This window comes from Diabrotica virgifera, chromosome 8, assembly GCF_917563875.1.
Source record: "Diabrotica virgifera virgifera chromosome 8, PGI_DIABVI_V3a".
Classification (NCBI taxonomy): Eukaryota; Metazoa; Arthropoda; class Insecta; order Coleoptera; family Chrysomelidae; genus Diabrotica; species Diabrotica virgifera.
In genome coordinates this window covers 221,201,827-221,227,998 of record NC_065450.1, presented here as the reverse complement: position 1 = coordinate 221,227,998, position 26,172 = coordinate 221,201,827, and the positions used below count along the sequence as shown (strand labels likewise).

General features: G+C 34.0%; 1 protein-coding gene across 1 annotated transcript in view; it reads left to right on the top strand.

Annotated features, from left to right (window-relative positions):
* The window catches only part of LOC126889599 (ankyrin repeat domain-containing protein 12-like), a 131,498-nt gene that overhangs the window by 95,791 nt on the left and 9,535 nt on the right, over nt 1–26,172 (top strand). The window contains exons 2-6 of the mRNA XM_050658070.1: nt 6,842–6,913; nt 9,259–9,456; nt 16,026–17,324; nt 22,192–22,309; nt 22,365–22,765. Of these exons, the coding sequence (XP_050514027.1) occupies nt 6,851–6,913; nt 9,259–9,456; nt 16,026–17,324; nt 22,192–22,309; nt 22,365–22,765 (2,079 nt within the window). The 5' untranslated portion in view covers nt 6,842–6,850. The remainder of the gene's footprint in view (nt 1–6,841; nt 6,914–9,258; nt 9,457–16,025; nt 17,325–22,191; nt 22,310–22,364; nt 22,766–26,172) is intronic.

Below are 26,172 nucleotides of genomic sequence, written 5' to 3'. Positions count from 1 at the left end.
GCACCAAGTGTGACAATTTTTAAAATATTTAACTGATCCTATATTGTAGAAAATTTAATAACGCAACTTTTATGTTGGTGCAATTTTTTTCGAAAATGAATACTTTTAAAGTTATAATAAAAAAACTCAGAAAAAAATCGAATTTTTCCTCCATTTTGATTATTTAAACAATGTTCCGGACCTTTTTGAATGGGAGGATAACTCAAATATTATTTATATTATTTATTTTTAAGCAATTTCTGCAAAAAAATATGAGTCACCTCTCAACATCCCAATGTACTAATATTTTTACAGATGCGCCCTGGTCTATTATAGGAAGTTATCTTTTCTCCAAATGTTATTATAATTTTAATAATCACACCAAAGCTCGAGGGTGGTCTATTAGGACATTTTCAAATATATTTCAAAAAATAAAAAAAAATCACGTTTTATCTACAACATTATTGTTTTTAAAATCCTGAAAGGTACACAAAAGGTTACAATAATACAGAATGTTTATTTAGAGTTAAGTCAATTTTTAAGAGTGATATGTCCTAATAGACCACGTCGTGAATCGGAGTGTTAATATTGGAAGTGCGAAAGAATGTCTATTTGTATGATTTTAAATCAGAGGGCTACAGAAATAGAGTCAACAAATTAATGCATAAGATTAATATGACCCGTATACACGTCAATGAAGAATATAAAATTTTGAATTATATGTCAAAAAATGCACAATAACTACCTCTTAAAACCTACCAAATTTCATTTACATATCTCAACCAGTTTTAGAGCAATAAATAAATCATCATTTTGTAACAAAAATTTCAACATCCCGTATCTTGGAAACGAAACATTTGCGACATAAATATGTTTATAAAGCAAACTGGCATTATATTTTCATGCAGAATTACCCCTTAAAGTTGGCCTCACTTATTTAGAAACACCCTGTATTGATGAAGAACATGGCTAGTTGTTAAAGTACCTAACTTCTTTATTATCCAACATAAGCGAATGAATAAAAAACAGAATGTTAAGAAAACCTGAGGCTATAGTTGGGTTTAAATTTCAGTTTTTATAAATTCTAGAATATTCCACAAGGTGTGGTGAACTTTGAGAAAAAACACAGTTTGATTGGTAAACCCGGTATACAATAATACAATGATGACAATTTACCTGTCTAGCAAAAATATTATTACAGCGATATTGTTAAAGAATAACGCTATAACATATCTATTAAAAATCACTTTAACAATCAGAGAACAGGTTTAGGTAATTCGAGAGATCAAAAATGACCCATTTTTAAGGTGGTGCGTTAATTTCTTGGACTAGTTTATAACTAATTCTATAATATTTTAACTCCCTAAATTTTATTGATAGTAGTAGTTGAACAGCATAGGAGACAATACAAAACCCTGTCTTACTCCTTTTCTTATAAGTATTACTAGTATTTCTGGATGTTTGATCGTCGATCGTAATATTGGCACTTTGCCTCCAATCTCCAATACAAGTTTCTTATCAATCTGGGGTGTTTATCATTTTATTAGGTAATAAAATGAAATAAACTAATATCTTAACTGAAATTTAAATATTTAATTTGAACTTTTTAAATCAGATAATAAATATTTCAATAAAAGTGATTGGACTCATTTGTGAAATAGCTATAAGTTCATAGTTTAGTTCCCGTAGTAGCTTAATTCTATCAATGTACTATCATCTTTATTAACACCTACATGTCTTTTGATTATACTCGTAAGTGGCCTTAAATTGGATATAAAGATAAATGAAAATCGCTGGTACATTATACAATATCCCCAATAAAACAACCATAAATTCTCGATGTTAAATATCTATAAATTTTTAATATTACCAAAATACTATTAGTCCTGTCGCCAGTGGGGGTACAACGGCCTCCTTAATTCAGATGGACTTACTCAAGTTTTTTTATGTATTTTGGCCCGTAGAACACGAATTTTTTGAGTAACAGTCGATCCGTATGTCGATAAGATTGTTATAAACAAAGAACTTGAGGAATCACATAACAGCGATTTTTCGCAAAACAAAATATTTCTTTGTATTTTTTGGGTCATTCAAGTTTTTTCGTAGGATGCATAGTTTTTGACATAAACGCGGTTGAACTTTGAAAAAATCGAAAAATTACAATTTTTTAACCCGAATAACTTGTGATTGAAAAATAAAATAACAATTCTGCTTACCGCATTTGAAAGTTCATGTCAAATTCTATCGGTTTTGATTACTTTCATTGCTAAAAATTATTTTTTTTATTGTTAAACAAAGCTATAAACACATAGTGATTGAATGATGTTTTCAATGCCTTTCTCATTTGAAATCGAACTATTTAGTAGCCGCGCATACAGACAATATAACTTTTCCCATGCAGTACGATTCATTTTCAATCAAATTAAGTCAAAACATAAATTGAAATGAACGTCGATGTGTATATACATTTTGTATACTGTATACTATATACTACACACATCGGCGTACGTTTCACTTTCTGTTTTGACTTAATTTGATTGAAAATGAATCGTACCACATGGGAAAAGTTATAGCGGACGGACTATAGATTACGTAAGGTAGTGTCGCCAAATAAGGCCAGTGTCTTAATTAGGCCAATTGCAAATATTTTCTTAAATATAGATATTATATATTAGAGGTTACCGTAAATGTCTTTATCAGTCAAAATCGTCTACGCCCTTCAGTCGGTAGTATCACATAGCAGCGCCAAGTAGACTAGACACGTGTTTGTTACGGTGCGGAAGTTCGTTTATAAATTTTAGGTAAGTTATAAAATTACTAAAATGGTACTTAATGAATATAAGCCAATTATTTTTTCTTTGTAAAGCGATAGTAAATTAATACTTTTTAAGGAACTGGAATTGTTTTTTCTCTATATTGCTTTTTATTATTTTTTTTATGTTAAATAAAAAAAAGTAGACAGTATCCTAATAAAGCCAATTGTCCTAGATGTGTGTAAATGTGCGATATGTGTGCTTAATGTATTGACAAATTTTTGTTTTTAATATGAATAAAAGTTTCTTTCACTAAATTTTGTATTTGTTCTTTAATTCTTAGGTTTAAAATTTATTATCCACCTTAATTTGCGTAAAAAATGAAACTGGCCTTATTAAGCTACCAGTTCCTAATAAGGCCAAATATTCCAGATTTATTCAATATTAAAATTTTATATTTCTTTATTTATTTAGTAAGTATTTTATCCTGAAATTCGATAGCTAAAATGTTAGGCAATACGTATACAAAAGTTTTTCCTCATATTGTTCCTGAATAAAATATTACAGATATTTAAACCTTAAGGTGGCCTTAATTGGCGACCTTAATAATAATAGTCTCCTGTTTTATACCGCACGCGGCTTTAGGAGTATAGCAGGGTAGTCTGCTATATCTAGGGCCTACGGTATACAAGGAAGGTAACAGGGCCAGTGCTACGCTTCAACCGCCTATTATTACCCCTGATTTTACCCAAGGTACTCATTTTATTCAGGCTGAGTCGACCTGGGGCCTATAGACATTTTAAAAATGTCTAGTTGTTCTTGCCGGCGGTAGGATTTGAACTCCGGACCACCGGCATGCGAGGCAAGCACACTACCACCTGCGTTACGCCGGCCCTTACATTATTGGCGACCTTACCTTACGTTAAAACGCATGCATTGGGCACGGGAAACACTATGTGTTTATGGCTTTGTTTAACAAATAAAAACTTAATTTTTAGCAATGCAAATAATCAAAACCGATAGAATTTGACTTGAAGTTTCAAATGCAGAAAACAGAATTGCTATTTTATTTTTTAATCAAAAGTTATTCGGGTTCAAAAATTGCAAATTTTCGATTTTTGAAAGTTCAACCGCGTTTATCTCGAAAACTTGTAAGACCATTTTTTGCCGAGAATCACCCAAAAAATACAAAAAAATGTTTTTCCGCAAATCGCCAGGAAATTTTGACATTCCTGTCAAAATTTCTTGAAGAAAAAGTCAGGACTTCCTTACTGTAAGGAAATGTCATTTCCTTACTGTAAGGAATAGTATATTGTGCAACAAGTGCAGAAAGGTACTAATTTCTCACGAGTTTGAAAAGTTGCGGTACGAGCGCAAGCGAGTGCCGCAATTCAAACGAGTGAGAAATTACCTTTCTGCACGTGTTTCACACTATACTTTTTCTACAAGCACAGTTTTTCCTAAAAATAGAAATCACAATTTCCAAACGACGATTAATTATAATAGGTACCTATGTGATAAATTTTAAACTGTATTTAATTAATACCTACTAATCAATTTAAATTCCTTATACCTAAATAAATTGCACAGAAATCAGTTAAAAAATTAATGCACTGCCTTAATTTGTTTAAATTTAAACAATTATTACACATTATTGACATTGTATTTATGCAGTCACGGATTTACACAAAACCTACTTCATTCGACGTCTCTTGCACAGGTTGCTAAATCCTTATTGGTTATTTGATAATTATAAAATGTTTAATAAGAATAAAATTGTAAAATAAAACAGTTGTAACATCCATAATTTAGTTTCTATGTTATAGTTAAATATAATAATTGTCTTATAGGTTATATATTTGTCTAAAGTTTAACCACGGATGTAAACAGAATATAACGTTACTCAGAATGCGGTAGTCCACGGATGTAAACAGAATATAACGTTACTCAGAATGAGGTAGTCAACTGTGCAGAAAAGAACTTTGCGGCACAGAAACGTCATTTTGCGGCACAGAAACGTCACTTTTCTGCACACTAATGTCAAATATCTTCTACTGTGAGAAAATATCAAGTTTGCTAATATATAACCATGCAGAAAAGTGCACTTTGAATAGTGGTTGTAGAGAAATGATATTTCCGTACAGTTGTTAGTGTTCTGCATAAATGATAGAAAATTATTAATAATCCATAAAACGTCTGTATGCATTTTCGTACTTTTCTCTTGATTTCTTTGGCAATAATTCTAATGAAGCAGTATTCACTGCCTCAACCAGCTCTGGAGGAGTCCCAGGAATGGAAATTTCATCATCACTTATCATTTTACTTTCGAGAACACCAGCAATTAAATTTATAAGCGTCAAGTTTGACAATTCAACCTCAATACGTTTCCATAGTAACCCAAGAATAAAATTATCGCGTTTTTTTTAAATCAATCAATATCTGTCGAATTTTAAACGATTTGCGGAAAAATAGTATGTTTACCTCGTAGGAAAAGCCACATTCCTGGACTCTGTGTTGCTAAGTCTCGGCTTGCGCCTCGACTTAGCAATCTTCACAGTCGTCCAGGAATGTTAAGCTTTTCCTACCCGGTAAACAATGTACTATTGTTTTGCGAGAAATCTCTGTTATGTAATTTCTCAAGTTCTTTGTTTATAACAATCTTATCGACATCCGGATCGACTGTTACCCAAAAAATTCGTGTTCTATGGGTCAAAATACATAAAAAAACATTTGGGTAAGTCAATCTGAATTAAGGAGGCCGTTGTACCCACCCTGCCGACAGGACTATATGGCGATCCGATAAGTACTTAGCCTTCAAAAGAAAAACGGACATTTTTGAAAAGTGGCGATTTATTTCTGAACGTAGTCTTCTTTTAGCTCGATACACTTGACCCAGCGATGTTCCACCTTTTTTAACCTATCTGCAAAGTAGGCTTCCGTGGCGGTGATGAACTACTTATTCGGCTTAAATTCTTGCCCGGTAAGTGACTTTTTCAAGTTTGGAAACAAAAATAAGTCGTATAGGCCCAAATCTGGAGAATACGTTGGATGGAATAGCAGTTTGTAGCCCAATTCGATCAATTTGGCCGTGGCGATGGCGGAGGTGTGAGCCGAACCGTTGTCATGGTGGAAGAGTATTTTTTCTTCTCCAATTGATGCTCTTTTTTCTTAAATTCGGAGTCGAATCGGTCCAATAATGCGGCATAGTAACGCCCTTTGATCGTTTTGTCCTTTTCCAGGAAGTAAATATAGATCACACCTTGTGAATACCAGAAAATGGTGGCCATCATCTTTCCAGCCGATTGGACAGTCTTCGCCCTCCTCGGAGCACATTCGCGGGGTGACGTCCACTGTATCGATTGATCCTGGGTCTCTGGTATATACCAGTGGAACCATGGTTTGTCGACGCTTGTGAAACAACGTAGAAACTCATTTATATTACGTTTAAACAGCATCAGACACTGCTGTAAAGGGGTCTCATGTTCTCAACGAGACCTTTTGAGATGCCTACTATCTGTTATCTGGCACACCTTCAGTCGGCGGTCTACCAATACGAGATCGTGGATTTCTTTCACGTTATCTTCAGGGTAGCCGTTTTCGGGGCACCTGTGAGTGATTTATCAAAAACCAACGAGTCTTCACGTTGAAACTCGTTAAACCAATTTTTGACGGTTTCCATCGAAGGAGAAGGGTCACCGTTTACAGCGTTCAAGAGCTTTTTGATTATGATGCGGAATTTCTCTCCTAAAAGCAAGAATCGAATCACCGAGTGATTTTGCTCTTTGTTCATTGTTCTCTAATCCCCAAACCAGCCCACTTACACACGCGATCAAAACAAAACTACGAGTCCGATTTGGCTGATATTTTGACATCGGCCGTCTACAAGAATGTATTACACGATGGTAGAATTATCTTGCGACAGTGGCGCCATCGGGCGGAGAGGCTAACTACTTATCAGACCACCCACGTATGCAATCGATCTTAAATACTAGAGTATAAGGTTGTATTATGTATAACAAACCAATAGGTTATTGGTACAATACCTATATTTATATTTAGTACAAAATTGTACCTATTATAATAACTATTTATATCCTTTTTTATTTCAGGCGTTTACTATGGACAAAAACGGCAAAAATTGTAACAAAATATCTGGTTACCTAGAGAAGAAAGGAAAAAAGGTAAAGTATAATATAGAATCTTGTTTATGGGGATTTTTATGGAGATATCAATCCATTTGGGGACTGTGACTAGAGTTGCACAAGTTTGACTTGAATGTTTGAACTTGACTTGAGTTTGACTTAATTTCAAGTCAAACTCAAGTCAATCCTTCTGACAAATAATTCAAGTCAAGTCAAACTGGTCAATCGTACAGGTTTGAAAATTCAAACTGTTTGTCAAACTAGTTTGAAAGAGTTTGAAAAATAATTTATTTAGTAGATATACTTTTTTGTCGAGATAGACATGTTAAGTGCCAATTAAGATAAGAAAATTAATAATACAATGAGTGCCACATAAAAGTCAAAATTTTCAATGTGTTTTAATTTAAAACTTTTAGATGTAGATATTTATTTTTTTCGAATAGAATCCAGAATGAAAGATTGCGTTATTACCGAGGGCCGAAAGTCTCTTAGAATAAATAAAAAGTTTGTTTTGAATGAAATATTTGCAATTAATAACAACACTAAATTTTCCTTTTTATGTTCACCCCTGTAACTTATTAAAATAAACATTATAGAAGTTTTCAGGGATGTTCGTCCCTCAGAAATAATGTAATCTTCCATGCTGCGTTTAAAATTTTTTTTAAATTCTTATTAGTTTTCTCTGGATTTGAAAAAAATTAATACATTTAAAACACATTGAACATTTTGATAAGCGACATGTTACGCCTATGGCCTTATTAAGGGTTACAATAAAATAAGACTATTTGGTTTTTCAAAACAGCTCAAAATAAAATGATTTGGAATTTTGATGACTTTCTTTTATTAAAAAAGGCATTTATTTATCTTAGGGCCAGTTCGAAAAAACATGTGGTACCAAGCTGCTAGTTCACTCGAAAATATGTACAACAATACAAAAGTTTAGTATTGCTGTATATTCGTTGGTATTTCTTTAAAATTCAAAACTAACCATAGGGTTATTAGACCTGGATCTCGCGTACCAAAAAAAGTTGATTAGTAGCAAGCTGAAAATTTGTTAATAGCTTAACGGTGTACTTTGATATACGGGAACACTGGACAGGGGAAGTTTTAATTGTGCAACAGTTTAAAAATTTGGAACGTCAGATTACGGAAACGTCCCATGTATTTTGTCGGTCAGACATCCAATTGATTTGTTACCCTTTCATTAAACTCTCATGCAAAAATCAGACTGGTGTGTATTACCAACTGGGAATTTTAATGAGTGGAACACGAATAACATGTCAAATGACAGAAATCATGTTGGTTAGTAGCAGCCTGATTTTTGCATGAGAGTTTAATGAAATGGTAACAAATCAATTGGAAGTTCTGTCCGACAAAATACATGGAACGTTTACGTAGTCTGACGTTCCATATTTCTAACCTTTTCCACAATTAAAACTTCTTGTGTTCCAGTGTTCCCATGCATCAAAGTTTGTCTGACTAGACACCGTTAAGCTACTAACGAATTTTCAGCTTGCTGTTAATCAACTTTTTTTGGTACGCGGGATACAGGTCTATATGGTTTTATATCTACAATTTAAATTTTTTTCGGATACAGGCTACAAATGTTGGGTTTAAATTAAAAAAAAATTAATGTATAAATATGCATTAAGGCTTTCTTAATAATTATCCTAACTGGCGCGTTTATTGGGTTTCATTAATTTGTCCGTCTGCGGTTTAAATATTGTATCAGCCAATACATTTCTATGTTTATTGAAATTTGTCAAATAAGTTTTTTTGGACCTTGTTGGGGGTGGGGGGGACTATTGATTCGCCAGTGAACAAATAAATGCGTAGGCGGACTCGTTTAAAATTGAAAATAAACACGTTGCGTAATATTCAAACTTTTCAAACTGTTTGAAGATGTTTGAATTCAAGTCAAACCTAAAGATATCGAAATCAAGTCAAGTCAAACTTTTTTATACAAAAAGTTTGATTTTCAAGTCAAGTCAAGTTTGTTGAGTAAAATCAAACTAGTTTGACTTGATGCATCTCTAACTGTGACAAATAGCACATCAGGCAGACATGTCTAAAATATAGTACAATCCGGCAACCGAGAACTGGCGGTTGACCTTCTCGTATTGTGTATTTCTAGCTGTGTATTTTCGCTCAAGGTCACGCGCCAGCTCTGGCTTGTCGGACTGTACGTGCAATAAATCTGAACCAAACGAAAATGATATATACTAGGAAATTGAAAGAAAAAGATACATATAAGACAAAGGAAAACTAAAGAAGTGGAGAACGTCCCTTAGGAGAACGTTTACCCTGGATATAAACAACTTTTAAACTTATATTTACCTTAGCTTTTTCTTCTTGAACTAAATTGGTAAAATCGCTTGTTTCAGAAAATGATCTCGTCTTACAAGAAGTACTGGTTCGTTTTGGAAGGTGGACTTCTACTTTACTACCGATCGAAAGACGACTACGAGAGTATTTCACCTTGTAAAGGATCCATCAGCCTTGGGCCACCCTGTATAGTTAAGCCAGGTTCCAATCTTGTTGGAGTTTTTCAAATACAAACTAGGACAGCAACTGTAACATTGGTAAAAACATATTCGGTTTTATATATTACTTAATTATTCTCCATTAAGAGAAAGCAGACCTTGATCTATTATATTAATCTTTCCAACTACCATCCACTACCATGTTAAAATGTTAATTTTAAGGCCCAATTACTAATGTCTGCAGGTCTTGTAAATTTTCTGCAAGGAGTACTGTATCGTCGCGTATCTGAGGGAGTTTTTGTGCACACAAATACGTAAACGTAACCCATCTTTTTGACATATACGCTTGCGCATTAATGGTTGAACTCCCGTATCTCGATGCGTATTACCTAAAGTAGCGCTCTGATACGTACGTGAGAACGCATCCCTATCGAGACGAAAGTCACCGAATGCACACGAGGATCTTGCCCGATTGGCGATTACCTACCAATGGCTACCAAATGAACATTTCATCAGCGTACTACCCGTTTATAAATATTTAAGGTTATTATTGGTTATTGGTTTAGTCTAATTGAGTAAAATTATTCTGTCTTTGTAATTGGAAATTGGAACTTCATAATAGATTTAAAATTTTATTGTTTTCAAGTTGTCTATTAATAAAGCAAAACAAACAAATCTTGTATTAATTTAAGAAATACTGTGATCACCACAATTAATAACTTGATAAATAAATGACCTAATTTCTGTAAAATTTTCAAATAAATATGAACAAACTATTTACATTATACTGGAATTCTGATGTAGGTACAATAATTTACAACTAAAAAGTAGGTATAAACAAAAATAAAAAAATTTTAACCTAAGGAAAAATAATATTTTTATATTTAAATAGAAGCAATAAAAACCATACAATTTCATCATTCATTTATCTTTTTTTTTTACATTTGTATATTAATTGTATATTGTGTGAACATTGTTTTATTTTTTTAATGTCAACGGAATTTAAAAATTACTTTACGATTTGCTTTACGTTACGTTAAGGCAGTCACAAAAACTACCTATTTTAACGTTCATCCTCTACGACACGTTAGTGGCTTTACGTATACGGAGATGCGTACGTTACGTAGCAACAAAAACTCCCTAATTGTTGATTACTTCTCCGCTTACTCTTACTACCTCTCAGGGCCGGCGATAGCGGGCCTGCAAGGGATGCATTGCAGGCGGGCGCCTGCCTGTTTGGGGGGCGCCAAAATGAGCTTTTTTTTCTGCTGGTGTTATGTAAAATACTAAAATAGAAAAATTCATTTGTTAAATGTGGTTTAAATTCGTCATAATACCCTAATCTGTGTTTGTTAGTTTTGCATATCACATTATAATATACAAAAATATGCAATGCAGCATAAAATTCTTAAATACCATGTAGTAATGTAATTTATTGGTCAAAGATATCATATTTCAACCAAACAACTTTGCGCTTAATGAGAATGCTTTGTTTATATTCTTCAAATTTCTTGCAAGTTTTGTATCAGCAGTTATGAGAGGAAATGAATGATTCCTAGTAAAATAAACAAGATTGTGATTCTGTTTTCTTGCCGCCTGCGTGTGTCTAATTATTTAAATATTATGTATCATCATAAAATCTAATCTAAATATCATTCAATTAATATAAAATTATATTTTCCGCAAATCGCCAGGAAATTTTGACATTCCTGTCAAAATTTCTTGAAGAAAAAGTCAGGACTTCCTTACTGTAAGGAAATGTCATTTCCTTACTGTAAGGAAATGATATTTCCGTACAGTTGTTAGTGTTCTACATAAATGATAGAAAATTATTAATAATCCATAAAACGTCTGTATGCATTTTCGTACTTTTCTCTTGAGTTCTTTGGCAATAATTCTAATGAAGCAGTATTCACTGCCTCAACCAGCTCTGGAGGAGTCCCAGGAATGGAAATTTCATCATCACTTATCATTTTACTTTCGAGAACACCAGCAATTAAATTTATAAGCGTCAAGTTTGACAATTCAACCTCATACGTTTCCATAGTAACCCAAGTAATTTTATTAGGAATTTCAAAGCACCATTTATTTGGGAATAAAATTATCGCGTTTTTTTTAAATCAATCAATATCTGTCGAATTTTAAACGATTTGCGGAAAAATAGTATGTTTACCTCGTAGGAAAAGCCACATTCCTGGACTCTGTGTTGCTAAGTCTCGGCTTGCGCCTCGACTTAGCAATCTTCACAGTCGTCCAGGAATGTTAAGCTTTTCCTACCCGGTAAACAATGTACTATTGTTAAGTACTACTCAGTACTGTTATTAATTTACGGTTAAGTTATTATTTTTATTTAGTTAAATAAAAATGGATTCAAAAAAAATTATCTGGGGAACAAATCGAAAAATAAAAGCTGAAAAAGAAGAAATGACACAAAAAAACAATATTAGTTCTCTTAGCCAATTTCTTAAAAAAGGTAAAGTGAAGTTGTTTTGTCCGATGAGGGGTCCAATAAAACTGTAACCGAACTTTATTTACCGGGGAGATTTGCGGATAGCGGGACACCGACTTAAGTCGGTGCCTCGCTGCCCGGAACACACATTTTTAGGACACAAGTCCAAAGTCAAGTCAAATAGGGAGAAAAGCTCTTCTAGCTACCCATAAAGTAATACAGAGGATGTGTTCCATTATCCAGTGCATCCAAGGTAACGTTCAGTACAAAGCCTCTTAAGGGTAAAAACATGCCGAAGATACATGGATGAGCGCGGTGTAGGTCGCGATCGCGGTCGCTACATCGATATCAAGACAAACCTTCATTTTCTTATGAGATCGCACATACCAAGGATGTGTCATCCGTTTACCCTCGCGACCTTGCATCGCGGTTTACAGCGATGTGATGCCAAAACAGGATACGGAAAGTATCTTCGGTAAGGGTAAAAACATGCCGAAGATACATGGATGAGCTCGATGTAGGTCGCGATCGCGGTCGAGGATACATTGATGACTGGCAGAACATACCGAAGATACTTTCCGTATCCTGTTTTGACATCGACATCGCTGTAAACCGCGATGCAAGGTCGCGAGGGTGAACGGGTGACACATCCTTGGTATGTGCGATCTCATAAGAAAATGAAGGTTTGTTTTGATATCCATGTAGCGACCGCGATCGCGACCTACACCGCGCTCATCCATATATCTGCGGCATGCTTTTATCCTTATTCGTTATGTACTGCGATGGGGAGGGGTGGTGGTACAGGTTGGGGGGATCAGATAGATACGGGGTCAGGTTACGCAGTGTGACCGGTTTGATCTTCGGACATGTGGGTCTCACTGTTCCATTTGAACACACATATTGTTCCCGAGGCTGGGGTTGTACGAGTATCTGTGTGTATGTGTGTGTGGTTAGGAGGGCGCCTGTGCTAGTTTTGCAGGCGGGCACCTTATACCCTAGCGCCGGCACTGCTACCTCTTGTCTGTCTACCAAACCCTCCCTAAAGATTTCTTCAGAGTATAGATTACAAAGACTGGCTGATAAAACACAACCCTATCGTACTCCACGTTTGATGGGTAGTTTTTCAACATGACTATCTCCAATTTGGATAGAGTCTACTTGATTGTAATATAACTATTCATAGCAGTCTTGTATGGTAGTGGTCCTACTGCTCGCAGGCCGCAGGCAATCGAAAAGTGTATCGTGTTGACTCAATCGAATACCTTCTCGAACTCGATGAAACAAACATAAACGTTCTTTTGGAACTCACAACTTTTTGAAAGAGAACGCGCATACAAAATAGTACCTCTATAGTTCCTAAACCATTTCTAAATCCAAATTGCTTGAACCCATTCTACTTTCGCACAGAAGGAATACTCACTTTTGTATAATTCGTAAAAGTATCTTAAGTATGTGACTCATTACATTGATTTTATTTATTTTGCTCAAACTTTATTACATTGATTAGTCTAACTAAAATCACTGAATTTGGTGGGCCTGGGCCTGGATTCCGTGCACTGTAGATATCTACAGTCGCCTTCTATCGATGTCACGTGTCATGAAAATATTTGAATTTTTAGCTTTAATTGAATTATTTTCTAGTTTTGCTAGGTTATACTCTAATTGATCCTGAAGTGACACTTAGTAAAACAAGAAAATATTTGAATTAAAACTAAAAATTCAAATATTTTCATGACAATTGCCATCGACAGAAAGCGACTGTAGATATCTACAGTGCACGGAATCTAGCTGCTGCTTTTCTTTGGTAATGTTTTAAATAGTGACCACCCATGATCATCTGGTATTTTTCCTTCATTGTAAATTTTGTTAATGAAAGTGGTTAAGTAGATAATATTTTCTTCGTCCAAAAGTTTAAGTAGCTCAGCAGGGATTTGACCTGGTCCAAGTGCTTTATTATTTTTGGCTTGCTATACTGCTTTTATGACTTCTGATTTCAGTATAAGTACTAGTACGCCAGTCAATGGGAGCAAGATTAGAATATTACCTCCGAATTCTATCCTACTGCATGGATTTTAATGAAATTTTGGGCCTAGCCTCTACTTATCTCCTAATTCAAAGTCTACCCTATGCCGATGTGTGCTCTTATCTTGGGGGTGGTTCATACCCCTTCTCAAGGGTGGAACATTTTTTGGTTAAAATTATCACGGAATTCACTAGGGAACCTAATTCTAAGCAAAACTATTCTATAATTTTTTTTAAAACTCAATACTTTTTGAGTTATTCGTGGTTGAAAATTGGCCATTTTTATTGAAAGATAATACCTTTTCGAAAGGTTTTTTTGCGAATACCTTAAAAACTATGCATTTAACTAAAAAAATTATATTGTACCTTTATTTACATTTTTGTAAGTTATAAAAAAACAAAGAGACACTTGCCTCCATTACTCTTCTAGTTATAATAAGTACAAAAGGAGATACGGTAGGTGAAAATAGTTTGTTTTTTGGTTCATTCTGAAATTGGTGTATTCAACTTGAAATAACAGAGAAACGGTCGATTTTAGGTGTATAATTCCACCAGTACCTTTTGTGGTGCTTGAAAAGACCTTTAAAATGAGCTATATTAAAGGTCCATTACATTAAAACTAAGCGAGATATGCTGCAAACAAAATTTATAACTAATGTGTTTTAAGACAAAATGAGAAGAAATTTTAACCCCCATCCGCCAAAATGTAAATGCATTGTTTTCCTTCTACAATACCTTTTACTATAGTGTTTTTTCTATGTTCAGATAGTCGGACGGGTTTAAAATGAATGGTTTTGGAAAAAAAAAAGATCAAATTATAGAGAGCATTTTTAAATTTTCAGTAGTAATTGCACAAGAGCTCTGAAATTATTGAATTTTTCCCGAGTGACACTTTGACAGTTTTAATTTCACGAGCCGAAGGCGAGTGAAATTATGTCAAAGTGTCACGAGAGCAAAAATTCTCTATTAATTTCAGAGGTCGAGTGCAATTTGTTGCGGTTATTTCATGAATAAAACTGTTCAAAACCAAAATTTTATTGTAATTTATTTATGTAAGTACCATTAAACACACAGTTTCTATAAATATTTGACGATTGAAAGTCATCACTTTTATAATTTTTAAAACATTAATTGTCATTAATGTCACTGAATGTATTTTTTCGTAGCAACGAAGGGCATCTGACGTAATATACTTAACGACGGGAGATTATCAAAAATTATCGATTTAATTCAGATTTCTGTAGCTTTCTATTGGTCGGAATCTCCTATGAATGAAATAATCTTAAAAATCTTCCTTTTTCTCCATGTAACTTGAAAATTATAAGAGACAAAGTAATCATAAATAAAAAGTAAATTTTTATCTGAAAAAACCCTACATTTTTATCTTTGGTATCTTTTGGTATCTTTTTTTCACATCTCTTATCATTTTCGAGTTACATGGAGAAATAGGAAAATTTTTAAGAAAATTTAAAAATGCTCTTCATAATTTGATCTTATTTTTTTCAAAAACCATTCATTTTAAACCAGTCCAACTATTTGAACATATAAATAACACTATAATAAAAAGTATTGTAGAAGGAAAACGATGTATTTCATTCTGATGGATGAGGGGTTAAATATACTTCTCATTTCTTCTTAAAATACATTAGTCATTAACTTTTTTGCAGAATATCTCGCTTAGTTTGAATGAAATCAACATTTAGTATTGCTCATTTTAAAGATATTTTCAAGTACTATAAAAGTTGTAAGTGTCATTATACACCTAAAATCGACCGTTTCTCTGTTATTTCAAGTTGAATACAACGATTTGAGCATGCAGCAAAAAACAAACGCTTCTTACCTACCATATCCCTATTTATATTTTAACTAGAAGATTTTATGAAGGAACTACAGCCTCTTTGGCCTCTTCCGTGGCTATTTTAACCAAAACATTTTTCAATCCCGAGAAGAGGTGGGAACCACCCCAAGATAAAAGCGCACATCGGCATAGGGTAGACTTTATTTCATGAGCTATTCCATACTTACTGTGAAAATATCAAGTAAATCGATGTAGTAGGAAAGATGTAGAATTCGGAGCCAAATACCCTCATTGACTGCCCTATGGGACCTCTACCTAACTGGGACTAGAGACAGCACTAAATCCTAGAACAAGCTTATCCTCAAAATATTTAGAACTAATTTTTGTTTTCTTTTTTAGAGGGCAGAAAACTTAGAGGAACAAAACCGATGGATGCAAGCGATCATAGCCGAAATGCATCCCAATAAAACCAGCAACAGAATGAGCCACTTCAGGTACTCAATGGAGAATATCCCACAATCCAAAGATCAAATAAGAAACTCCACGCCTGAGTCAGAATCTTCTCACAATTCCAGCGAGGATATTATCCACAGACTTCAAAAAATGGGAGCTCAATCATACGGCAATCCAAAAGATACTTTGAGTAAAATAGCTTCCCGGAATAAAGAGAGAAAGGCACTAAATTACGAATCAGACGAAGAAGTAGATTTAAGACCAAAAGCCGAAGAATCAAAATCGACAGAACATATTTACGAAAGAATATCAGGCGAATATTTAGACAAATTAAACAAGAAGAATATTGTGATTGACAACACGGAGATAGAAAATATCGTACAGAAAGCAATGACTTTGCCGAATCAAGGAGTTAACACGTTAAGGATAAAATCGGAAGAAAATAAAAGAAAAACTTATATTATAGAAAATGATACGTACGCAATAAGTATACAACAAAAAGAAGTACCAAACACAAATGAGAAAGAAAGCAAGAAAGACGATATCAAAAATAAACGTTCTCTATTTTCTGGTAAATCGAGGCAAGTAGCTAAGTCTGTAGACACTGCAGAGCAAGACATAAAAAAGAAAAAGAAGTTAAAACATTCTAGATCTTTTTTTATGCACAGAAAGGAATACAATGAAGTCGATTTTATTGTGGAAAATGACACATATGCGTCCGTTGATAAAACAAACAAACAAAAACCAGAGGATCTACCGAGAGACTTAAACGAAAATGACGTAAAGAATGAACTTTTAAAAACAGAAGAAGAAAATGCCTATTCCGTACCATACCGAAACGACGATAATAAGACTGATAAAGTATACGAAGACATCTATGAAGATAATGTAGAATACGCCGAACCCAGTGCGTTTCAAAACAAAGAAGAAAAGAGTAAAACGAAGAAGAAGAAATCACGCGAAAAGATGAAGGAAAACGCCGATGAAGAGAAACCAAACAAGAAAGTCAAGAAGAGGCAAAGTTTTATTAAAAGAGTGTGGAAGAAGAAAGATAAACACAAAGACAAACATGAGGAGAAGGTGGAAAATAAAGTTGAAGATAAAGTTGAAGAGGAGGATGAGGAGGAAATATATGAAACTGTACCTCCGACAGTAGTAGAAAAAGTAGCTGTTACGGATAATAAAACAGTTCAGATGTTATCGGAACTGCAGAATATATTGGAACATAAGATGCCAATTATCATAGTAAGTTCATTTTTTATAAATTTTATTTTTCTATTTCTTCCTCTTTACAAGCAATTCTGCTTGGTCATTGGCAAATTGATACATCTATAGAAGGTTGTCACTCCATCTTTTGTGCGGCCGACCAATAATTCTACCGATTAATCCTTGCATTTATTCTCATGGACTTGGTTTTACTAATATTGTAAATATAAAAAGGAAAGAATCCCTCTCATTGGCTGTATACCATAATAAAAATTAATAAAGATCTATAATCGGTACTGTATATTTTCCACCTAAATCTACAGCTACTTTATACCAATCGTACTTTGAACAGCTTATCACTATAAGCGAGCAATACGATAGAGCAAACCTTTTTCTATTGGGTGATTTTAATCTTCCATCTGCAGTTTGGTATGTCGATGATTATTGTTCCGTTGCTTCTCCTCAGCCTGCAGCTACACAATCTGAAGCTGATTCTATTGAAACTATATCCAATATCTGTGCTTTTTTCAATCTCTTCCAGACCAACGAAATAACCAACGATAAAGGAGTTACGCTTGATCCCATTTTATCTCCATTGGGTATTGATGTATTGAAGGCTATCGACACTTTAATTCCAGTGGACACACATCATCCTCCGCTTGAATGCAGTTTGCCACTCAAAATCACAAATGGTCATTCATCTGGTGAAGAATATTATTATGACTTTGTTCATGCTGACTATGCAGCAATTCGTTCTTCCCTCGAAGCAATTAATTGGGATGGTGCACTTCAAGGAAAAGAGCTCTCTGACATGGTTTCTGTAATTTACGACATTTTTATTCCATCATTGATCGTTTTGTTCCGCTAAAAAAATCTGTGATAAGAAGTATCCATGTTGGCACTCCTCTGAGCTGAAGAAGTTGCTTCACGAGAAGAAATCAGCGCACAAGATATACAAGAGCACAAGGTGTCCAGAAAGTTATGCAGCATTTAGTAACTTAAGAACTAGATGTAAATTTTTATCAAGAGAGTGTTATGCCGATTACATTCAACGCACCGAACATTCTATTATTAATAACGTTAAATCCTTTTGGAAATTTGTAAGTAGTAAAAGGGAAAATAACGCTATACCTAATACAATGACTCTTGGAGATCGCACTACCTTCAATGGAACTGATATCGCTAACCTTTTTGTTAACCAATTCTCTTCCGTCTATACAAACCAATCCTTACATCCGCATGTAACCCAGATTTCATCTTTGGTTAATGTGTCTAATTATCACATTGAAATTTGAAAAATCTACGAAAAACTGTCTGAACTTAATACCAACAAAGATCCTGGTCCTGATGGAATTCCCCCTACTTTCCTTAAAACATTCAGCTTCATTCTATCGCGCCCACTTTTTTATATATTTAATAAGTCTCTATTAACAGGGGAATTTCCAGACTACTGGAAAAACTCTTATGTCACTCCGATTTATAAATCAGGTCGAAAATCGGATATATGTAACTATCGTCCCATTTCTATTCTTAATACTATTCCTAAAGTTTTTGAGAGCATTATTTCCGATTATTTAAGTTATCACTGCTCGCCAATTATAGGGGCCCAACAATTTGGATTTACATCCAAAAAATCAGCAGAATTGGGTCTCATAACATATGTTGATTTTTTGACAGTTGCTCTTGAGAGGGGTTTACAAGTTGACTCTGTGTATACTGACTTTTCCAAAGCTTTCGACAAAGTTAATCATGAGATCTTGATTCATAAACTTTATTTATACGGAGTTGATGGCCTTATATTGAAGTGGCTCAAGAGCTATCTTACGCAAAAATCGCAAATTGTCAGGGTTAATCATTACTATTCTCATACCATCTCTGTTACCTCAGGTGTACCACAAGGATCACACTTGGGACCTCTGTTGTTTAATATATTTATCAATGATATAATACCCTGTTTCCAAGTAAGTGAAACTTTGTTATTCGCTTATGATTTAAAATGTTTTAAAATAAGCACATGTGAGGCTGATTCACTTAGTCTACAAGGTGATATTGATCGCCTATCTAACTGGTGTATGCAAAATGGTATGTGTTTGAATGCATCCAAATGCCATATTCTTCGTTTTCATCGAACTCATCATCCAATTATCTTCGAATATAGTATAAATAATCTGACCTTACATTCTGCCTCTGAAACTAAGGATCTAGATGTGATCCTTGAATCCGCCCTTAGCTATAAATCACACATTTCCAGTACAATACAGAAGTCTATGAAGATGCTTGGCTTTATAAAAAGAACCACCAGAGACTTTACTAACATCTCGGCTATTAAATCCCTTTATTTCTCCCTGGTTAGATCTCATTTCGATTACTGTTCCACAATTTGGTCCCCCTATTACTTTACTCATAAACTGAAACTTGAGGCTGTCCAACACAATTTTCTGAGATATACTGCCACTAAGATGCATGTATACTACGACTATTCTGCATTAGAGCGCATACTGAACTTACCTCCTCTTGAGGTACGCAGAAAACCAAGAGACTTAATAATTTTATTTAAAATTATCAACGGGCTGTGTAACTGCCCCGAGCTTCTCTCCAAAATATCTCTATTTGTCCCCAGTCGTTCGACTAGGCAGGTGCAAACCTTTTATGTTTCTTTTCAAAGATTCAATTATTCTTACAACACATTTATTCCTAGAACTCTTCAATTAGCTAACTCATTAAATAACCTCGAAATTTTTAATATATCAGTTTCCCGCTTTAAAAATCATATCATATTCTTGATACTAACTTAAATTTCAACCTACACATTAATAGCATGGTTTCTAAGTCATTAAAGATGCTTGGCTTTGTTAAAAGATGCAGCTATGACTTTACGACTGGTCGTTCTTTAAAATTTCTTTATTGTTCTTTGGTTAGACCACATTTAGATTATGCATCATGTGTTTGGTCACCTCAATATAACTGTCATATTAATAAAATCGAACAAGTTCAGCGTAAATTCTTACGTTATTATGCTTATAAGATGCATCTCACTGGTCAAAGTTATGAGTCTTTACTGCAAATTATTCGACTTGACTCATTACAGAGTCGTCGTCAACATAAAGATCTTTGCTTCTTATATAACTTAATTCATGGTCATAAATTCTGTATCCCACTTTTAAATAAAATTGGTCTACATGTACCTTCAAGAACCACCCGTTCTGTGACCACCTTCCACGAGGTCATTAACCGCACAAATTATAGTTCAAGTTCCTATCTCTCTAAAACTCTTAAATTAGCAAACACATTATCTCCGCAAATTGATTTCTTTGTGAACGACTTTACTGCGTTTTCCACACAATTATATTTATACTTAACTTAATGTTCTAATTTCAAGACTGATTTGTCAACTACTGTTATTGTCTTTGTTCTAGGATAAGTTGTATTTGTCAATTTCAAAATGTTCTAGCTCTCAATTGTTGAATGAGAGCAAGTAAGTTTATTCTTTATTATTGTTTGTTATGTATTTACCAATTTTGTATCTACTAGATCTTATTTTTCTAATTTGTGTGACATTTTAATTGTAAAAAATTTTAATTGTATCATGTACTAATGGACTTCGGTCCGTAAATGAATAATAAATAAATAAATAAATAAATATTTCTTTTCTAACTTTTTAACTTTTTAATACTTTCGGCCAGAGCTTTTGTATTGTGATTAGTGTTACATGACCTGTATGTATTGGATAACTCAAAACCGTTACACCTTGGAACATTAAATGAAGAAATTTTCTGAATTGATTTATGTGTTATATCTTGTTTGTAATTGTACTAACCTATATGTTATCTTCTGTGTGAAATTCTCATAACCATAAAAACAAAAAAATTAGAATATCTAGGACATGTAATGAGAAATCAAGAACGTTACGGCCTTCTCCAACTGGAACTTTAACCTGATGATGGACTGATTAGTCCGAAAACGTTTGTTTGTATCGTACCAGTGATGTACCACTTTAAGTCCAACTTGGATCTTTTTTAGAAAAAATTTTAAATAAATTATATACCATCTACAAAGGAAGATTTTTACTTCTTTAGTAATTAATAATATTGATTTTCAAACCTATTTTATTGGCTTCAGTGGAAAGTGTTTCTAGTTGGTCAGCCACATCATGGAACCTTTGTTCTAATAGGCAGATATCGTCGGCGTATTCTAGGTCGCTTAGGCGTGTGGTTAACGTCCATTGTATCCCTCTTGCGTCGGAGTCTAGTTTGGAGAGAACATAGTCTATAGCTACATTAAAAAGAAACGGAGAAAGCACGCATCCTTGTCTGACTCCAGTAAGTACGTCAAATTCGTCACTGTTGATCCCATTGTGTGTCACTCTACATTTCGCCTCAGTGTACAATGAATTTATAATGGAAATTATCGGGATGTTTCTTACCTCTAAAATTTTCCATAGAGCAGCATGAGATAAGCTGTCAAATGCACGTTCGAAATCAACAAAAATCATGTACCTATAGGGGTGTGTTCCATTCAACTGATTGTTCCATTATTACCCTCATAATATTAATGTGGTCTATTCAGGAGGGTTCTAGTTCTGGTCTAAAGCCTGCTTGATTAGCTTGAAATGCAACCTTGTTTGTTAATCTTTAAAGTATGATAGTCGTGAAAATTTTATTTATGGCGGTAAGCAAGGTTATATTTCTCCAATTTTTGTACAGTGTGAGGTTGCCCTTTATTGGAATGTTACCTTTTTTCCATTCCTCTGGAATGCGGTTTGTTTCCACACTTCTCGGATTATGGGGAACAAAAGTTCAGCAGTTAGATGCGGATTAGTTTTAAATATTTTGGCAGCAATGTTATCGTGTTTACATTTCTTATAATGTTCTGAATTTCTAAAAATAATTTAACTAAATCTTTACAGGAAAGAATGTCGAATGAAACGCATTCACCAAAATTACAATCTCCAACAGGCAGTATCTCTCCTACCATAGCAGAAACACAAGAAAATGTTATACAAAGTAACGTAGAAAATGTGACAGGTAAGTCATTACCTAAATATAACTATTTTTTATTAATTAACAACCTATATTTTAGAACCACCTTGCCCGCTTTTACCACCGAAGGCTCAAAAACAAGATGCGCTGTCACCTTTCCACGACGTCCCCACCAACAACAAACCAGTCGCATTACCCCCAAAGAGAAGAAACACAGAACCTGTCAAAAGTTTAGACCAGATCTTGGACGAACTCGACAACGAACAACAAGAGACAAACAAGAAAAACAAAGTTAAAAAACTGATTAAGAAATTCAGCGAACCTGATTTTTACGACACTGATGTTGTTTTAAGGACCCAAAAGAGCGGCATCCATAGGCCCGACATACATTCAGATGAACTGAGTAGGTTGTTAGAAGAGTTAGTGAAGGTTACTAATGCTCCTATGCTGATACCTGGAGTCACTTCTAGTCTTAATGGATCCACCTTGAGAGATGAAGAGGTTTGTATAGTATAGTACTTACAGCCTTAAAAGCAATTCTTTTAGTTTGTTTTCACTATTTCTTTCTTGTTGGTGCCTGTCTTCCTATTGTCTGGTATAATTTATTCGCTGTATCCATCCTTTTATTTATATCTACTTCTTGTCTGCCAGTTTCTTCAATTGCCACTCCTGAGTATTCAAACGGTTTCGCCTGTTGAATTCCATGCTTTAAATCTAGACTTGTATATATATACCTACTTAGGTACTCTGTCTTTTATCTAATAATAAAACACTGAAAACGTTTGTTTTCTATACTTCCACAGAATTTATTATAACTAACTGACTACAGCTGTTTCGGCAGAGTGCCTTTCTCAAGTGATATAGTTTACAATGTGTTTGCCTTTTTAAGTCTTCAACTGAAGAGGTTGAGGAGTGGGGAGCTGTTTGTCTCGAGTTGGTCATTCAGAATTATATCTGTATTTTTCAGTTTATTAATTTCCATAGATTCTAAAAAAGATAGCTTAAGGCCTTTATTTTGAATATGCAGAATTTGAAACTCTTCATTGAAATAATGATTATGATCTAGAAGGTGAAGTGCATATGTAGAACTGTCTGTTTTTCTATTGTTGAATGCCCTTTTGTGTTCTGCTATCCGTTTGTCAAAAGTTCTGCCAGTTTGACCGATGTACGTCTTCGGACAGTCACCACACGTTAGTTTGTACACACCACTCTGTAGTTGCTTTCTCTTTCGGCTTTTATTGTTCTTAATATATTTGCTTAAGTTGTTGTTAGTTCTGAAAGCTGGTGTTATTCCTTTCTTTTTTATATATCTGGCTATTTTTGTTGTTATCTTGCCAGTATATGTGAGAGAGAGCAGAAGGTACTGGGTTCTTTCTGTGGTGGTGGATACACTAATTTCAGGGCTTTCTTATGGAGTTTTTGGTTTAAAATTTTGTTAACTGCTTGTTCGTTATAGCCGTTGTTTACTGCTATTTGTTTAATGATGTTTAGTTCTATCTCGAAGTTATTTTTTGTCATGGGAATTTCTGTCAGTCTATGTATCATGCTATGGTAGGCTGCTAATTTGTGTTGTGTAGGATGGGATGATGAATTGTGTATAGTTGTGTCAGTATGGGTAGGTTTATGATATACGGAGAACTCATGTTTGTTGTGTAGTCTGGAAATCGTTACATCTAGAAAGCTTATGGAGTTATTCTGTTCTGTTTCTATTGTAAACTCAATATTATTATGAAGTGAATTAATATATGATAGAAATTGGTCAAGTTGTCTGTTAGTTCCTGTAAAGCATACTAGTATATCATCCACGTATCTCCACCAATATAAGAACTGTATCTCCACCAATTTAAGAACTCTGTCTTTTGCTGTGACCATTACTTTTGATCTCTCCTTGTCCCACAGCTTTGTGTCCAATTTGTTTAAAGCTTTGTTCCATGTTGTTACACTTATCTGTAGGTTTCGATCCCTGTATATAATGGCTTAGCAGTACTCAATCGCAATGGACTCGTCTGATTTCCAGATAATCTAGCTAGGATGAAAGAGTTTGTGAGTGCTAAATTATACAGACCTGGTAGCACTTTTGAGTCATGTCAGATATTGGTTGTCTTGGTATCGGTCTTACAGACGGAAATCTTAGCTTGTTTTCAGAACATAGTTAATTGAGATTTTTATAGCAGAACCGTCTCTATTTTCTCAGTCAAGCAGCGTTTGGGATAGGGAAAATACGATTCCTGGACAATCAGATCACTTTGTCATGGTTCCTCTTCTTCCTCTATTTGTTTTCTTCTTAGCTGATTGGCGATTGCGCCTGTTATACATTTACTTAACAGTGTAAATCATTCATCCCTTTAATATCTTTTTTAATTTGAGTTTCCCATAATTAACTTCTGATGTCTGATATAGTATTTATGGTCCCTTTGAAAATTATTGGCAGCACAGTTTTTACGACGCAGGTCATTTGTATTGTATGTTGCATTGTACCCGAAGTCATAAACTTCGAATACAATTTAACATACAATACAAATGACCTGCATTGTAAAAACTGTGCTGTCAATAATTTTCAAACGGATTATACAGGGTGTTTCATTGGGAAACGGAAATACTTTAATGGCGAATAGAGGTCACCGAGCCGGTTTTAGATATACTACATTTTTTGCCCTAACGACTTTTATAACCGAGTTACAGGGTGTTTTATCGATTATGCCCATTTCTTTCTTAAGCCATAACTTTAAAACCACCCTGTATATTTTTTTGATATTTGGTACACATATATCTTATTCAAAACCCAAACGACCGGCATACTAACCATAAGAAAAATCCAGGTCCGGATTAACAAAAAATTATAAAGTAATTGTGACCTTAAAACAACACTCTGTATATTCAAATTTTGAAAATCTGTTTGCATATTTGAAAATAGCACAAAAAAGTAAGTTTAATGGTTCGCTTCAATTTTTCGGCCAGACAATTTTATGACTTTAATTTTAAAATTATATTGAATTTTTTAAGAACTCCGACATTAAAAAGCAGATATTATTAACTTTTAGTTATAAATTATTAAAGTTAATGAATAAAAACTCATTTTAAAAATAATCAATACTTATTTACCACATTGGAACGACACAATTACTAATCACAAGAAAAATCCAGGTCCGGATTAACAAAAAAAATATAAAGTAATTGTGACCTTGAGACATCACCCTGTATATTGAAATTTTGAAAATTTGTTTGCGTGTTTTAAAAGAGCATAGAAAACTGCGTTAAAAGGCGCATGTCAAATTTTTGCACAGATAATTTAATTACGGCAAATTTGAAATCATATTAATTAATTCTGTCAAGGTGACAAGAAGCTGCCCGAAAAATTAAGAACGATCCCAATGTAATTAGAAAATCGATTCGAATTCTTTTAAAACGAGCAAGGAAATGCATCGAACAAAATGACGGACATTTTGAGCAACTGTTCAAATATTTTTAATTTATGTTAAATTGTTCAATTGTTTAAATAATTTTTTTTTTATTAGATATAGCTGTTTTTTTTTAATTCTTTCTTTCTCTTTCTTTCTTTCTCCCCTTCCTTATACCCTTTCAGGTGTCGGATTTGGGTTTAATTTAGCTACATATTCACCCATCTCTTCCATTCTTTTCGGTCCTGTGCTATTAGTTTCATTTCTTCTAGCGTTTTCTGTTTGATTTTTCCTGCTTCTACTATTTGCTGTATCCATTTTTTCTTCGGCCTGCCTTTTTTCTTTTTTGTAATATTCCTTGTTTCGTGAATTTTCCTTGCTAGTCTACTAGGTTTCATTCTCATCAGATAACCATACCAGTTTAATTGCCTCTTTATTATTTTATTCATTATTGGTTCCTGTTTAGTTATCCCTCTTATTGTCTCATTTCTTATTCTATCCCATTTGGTC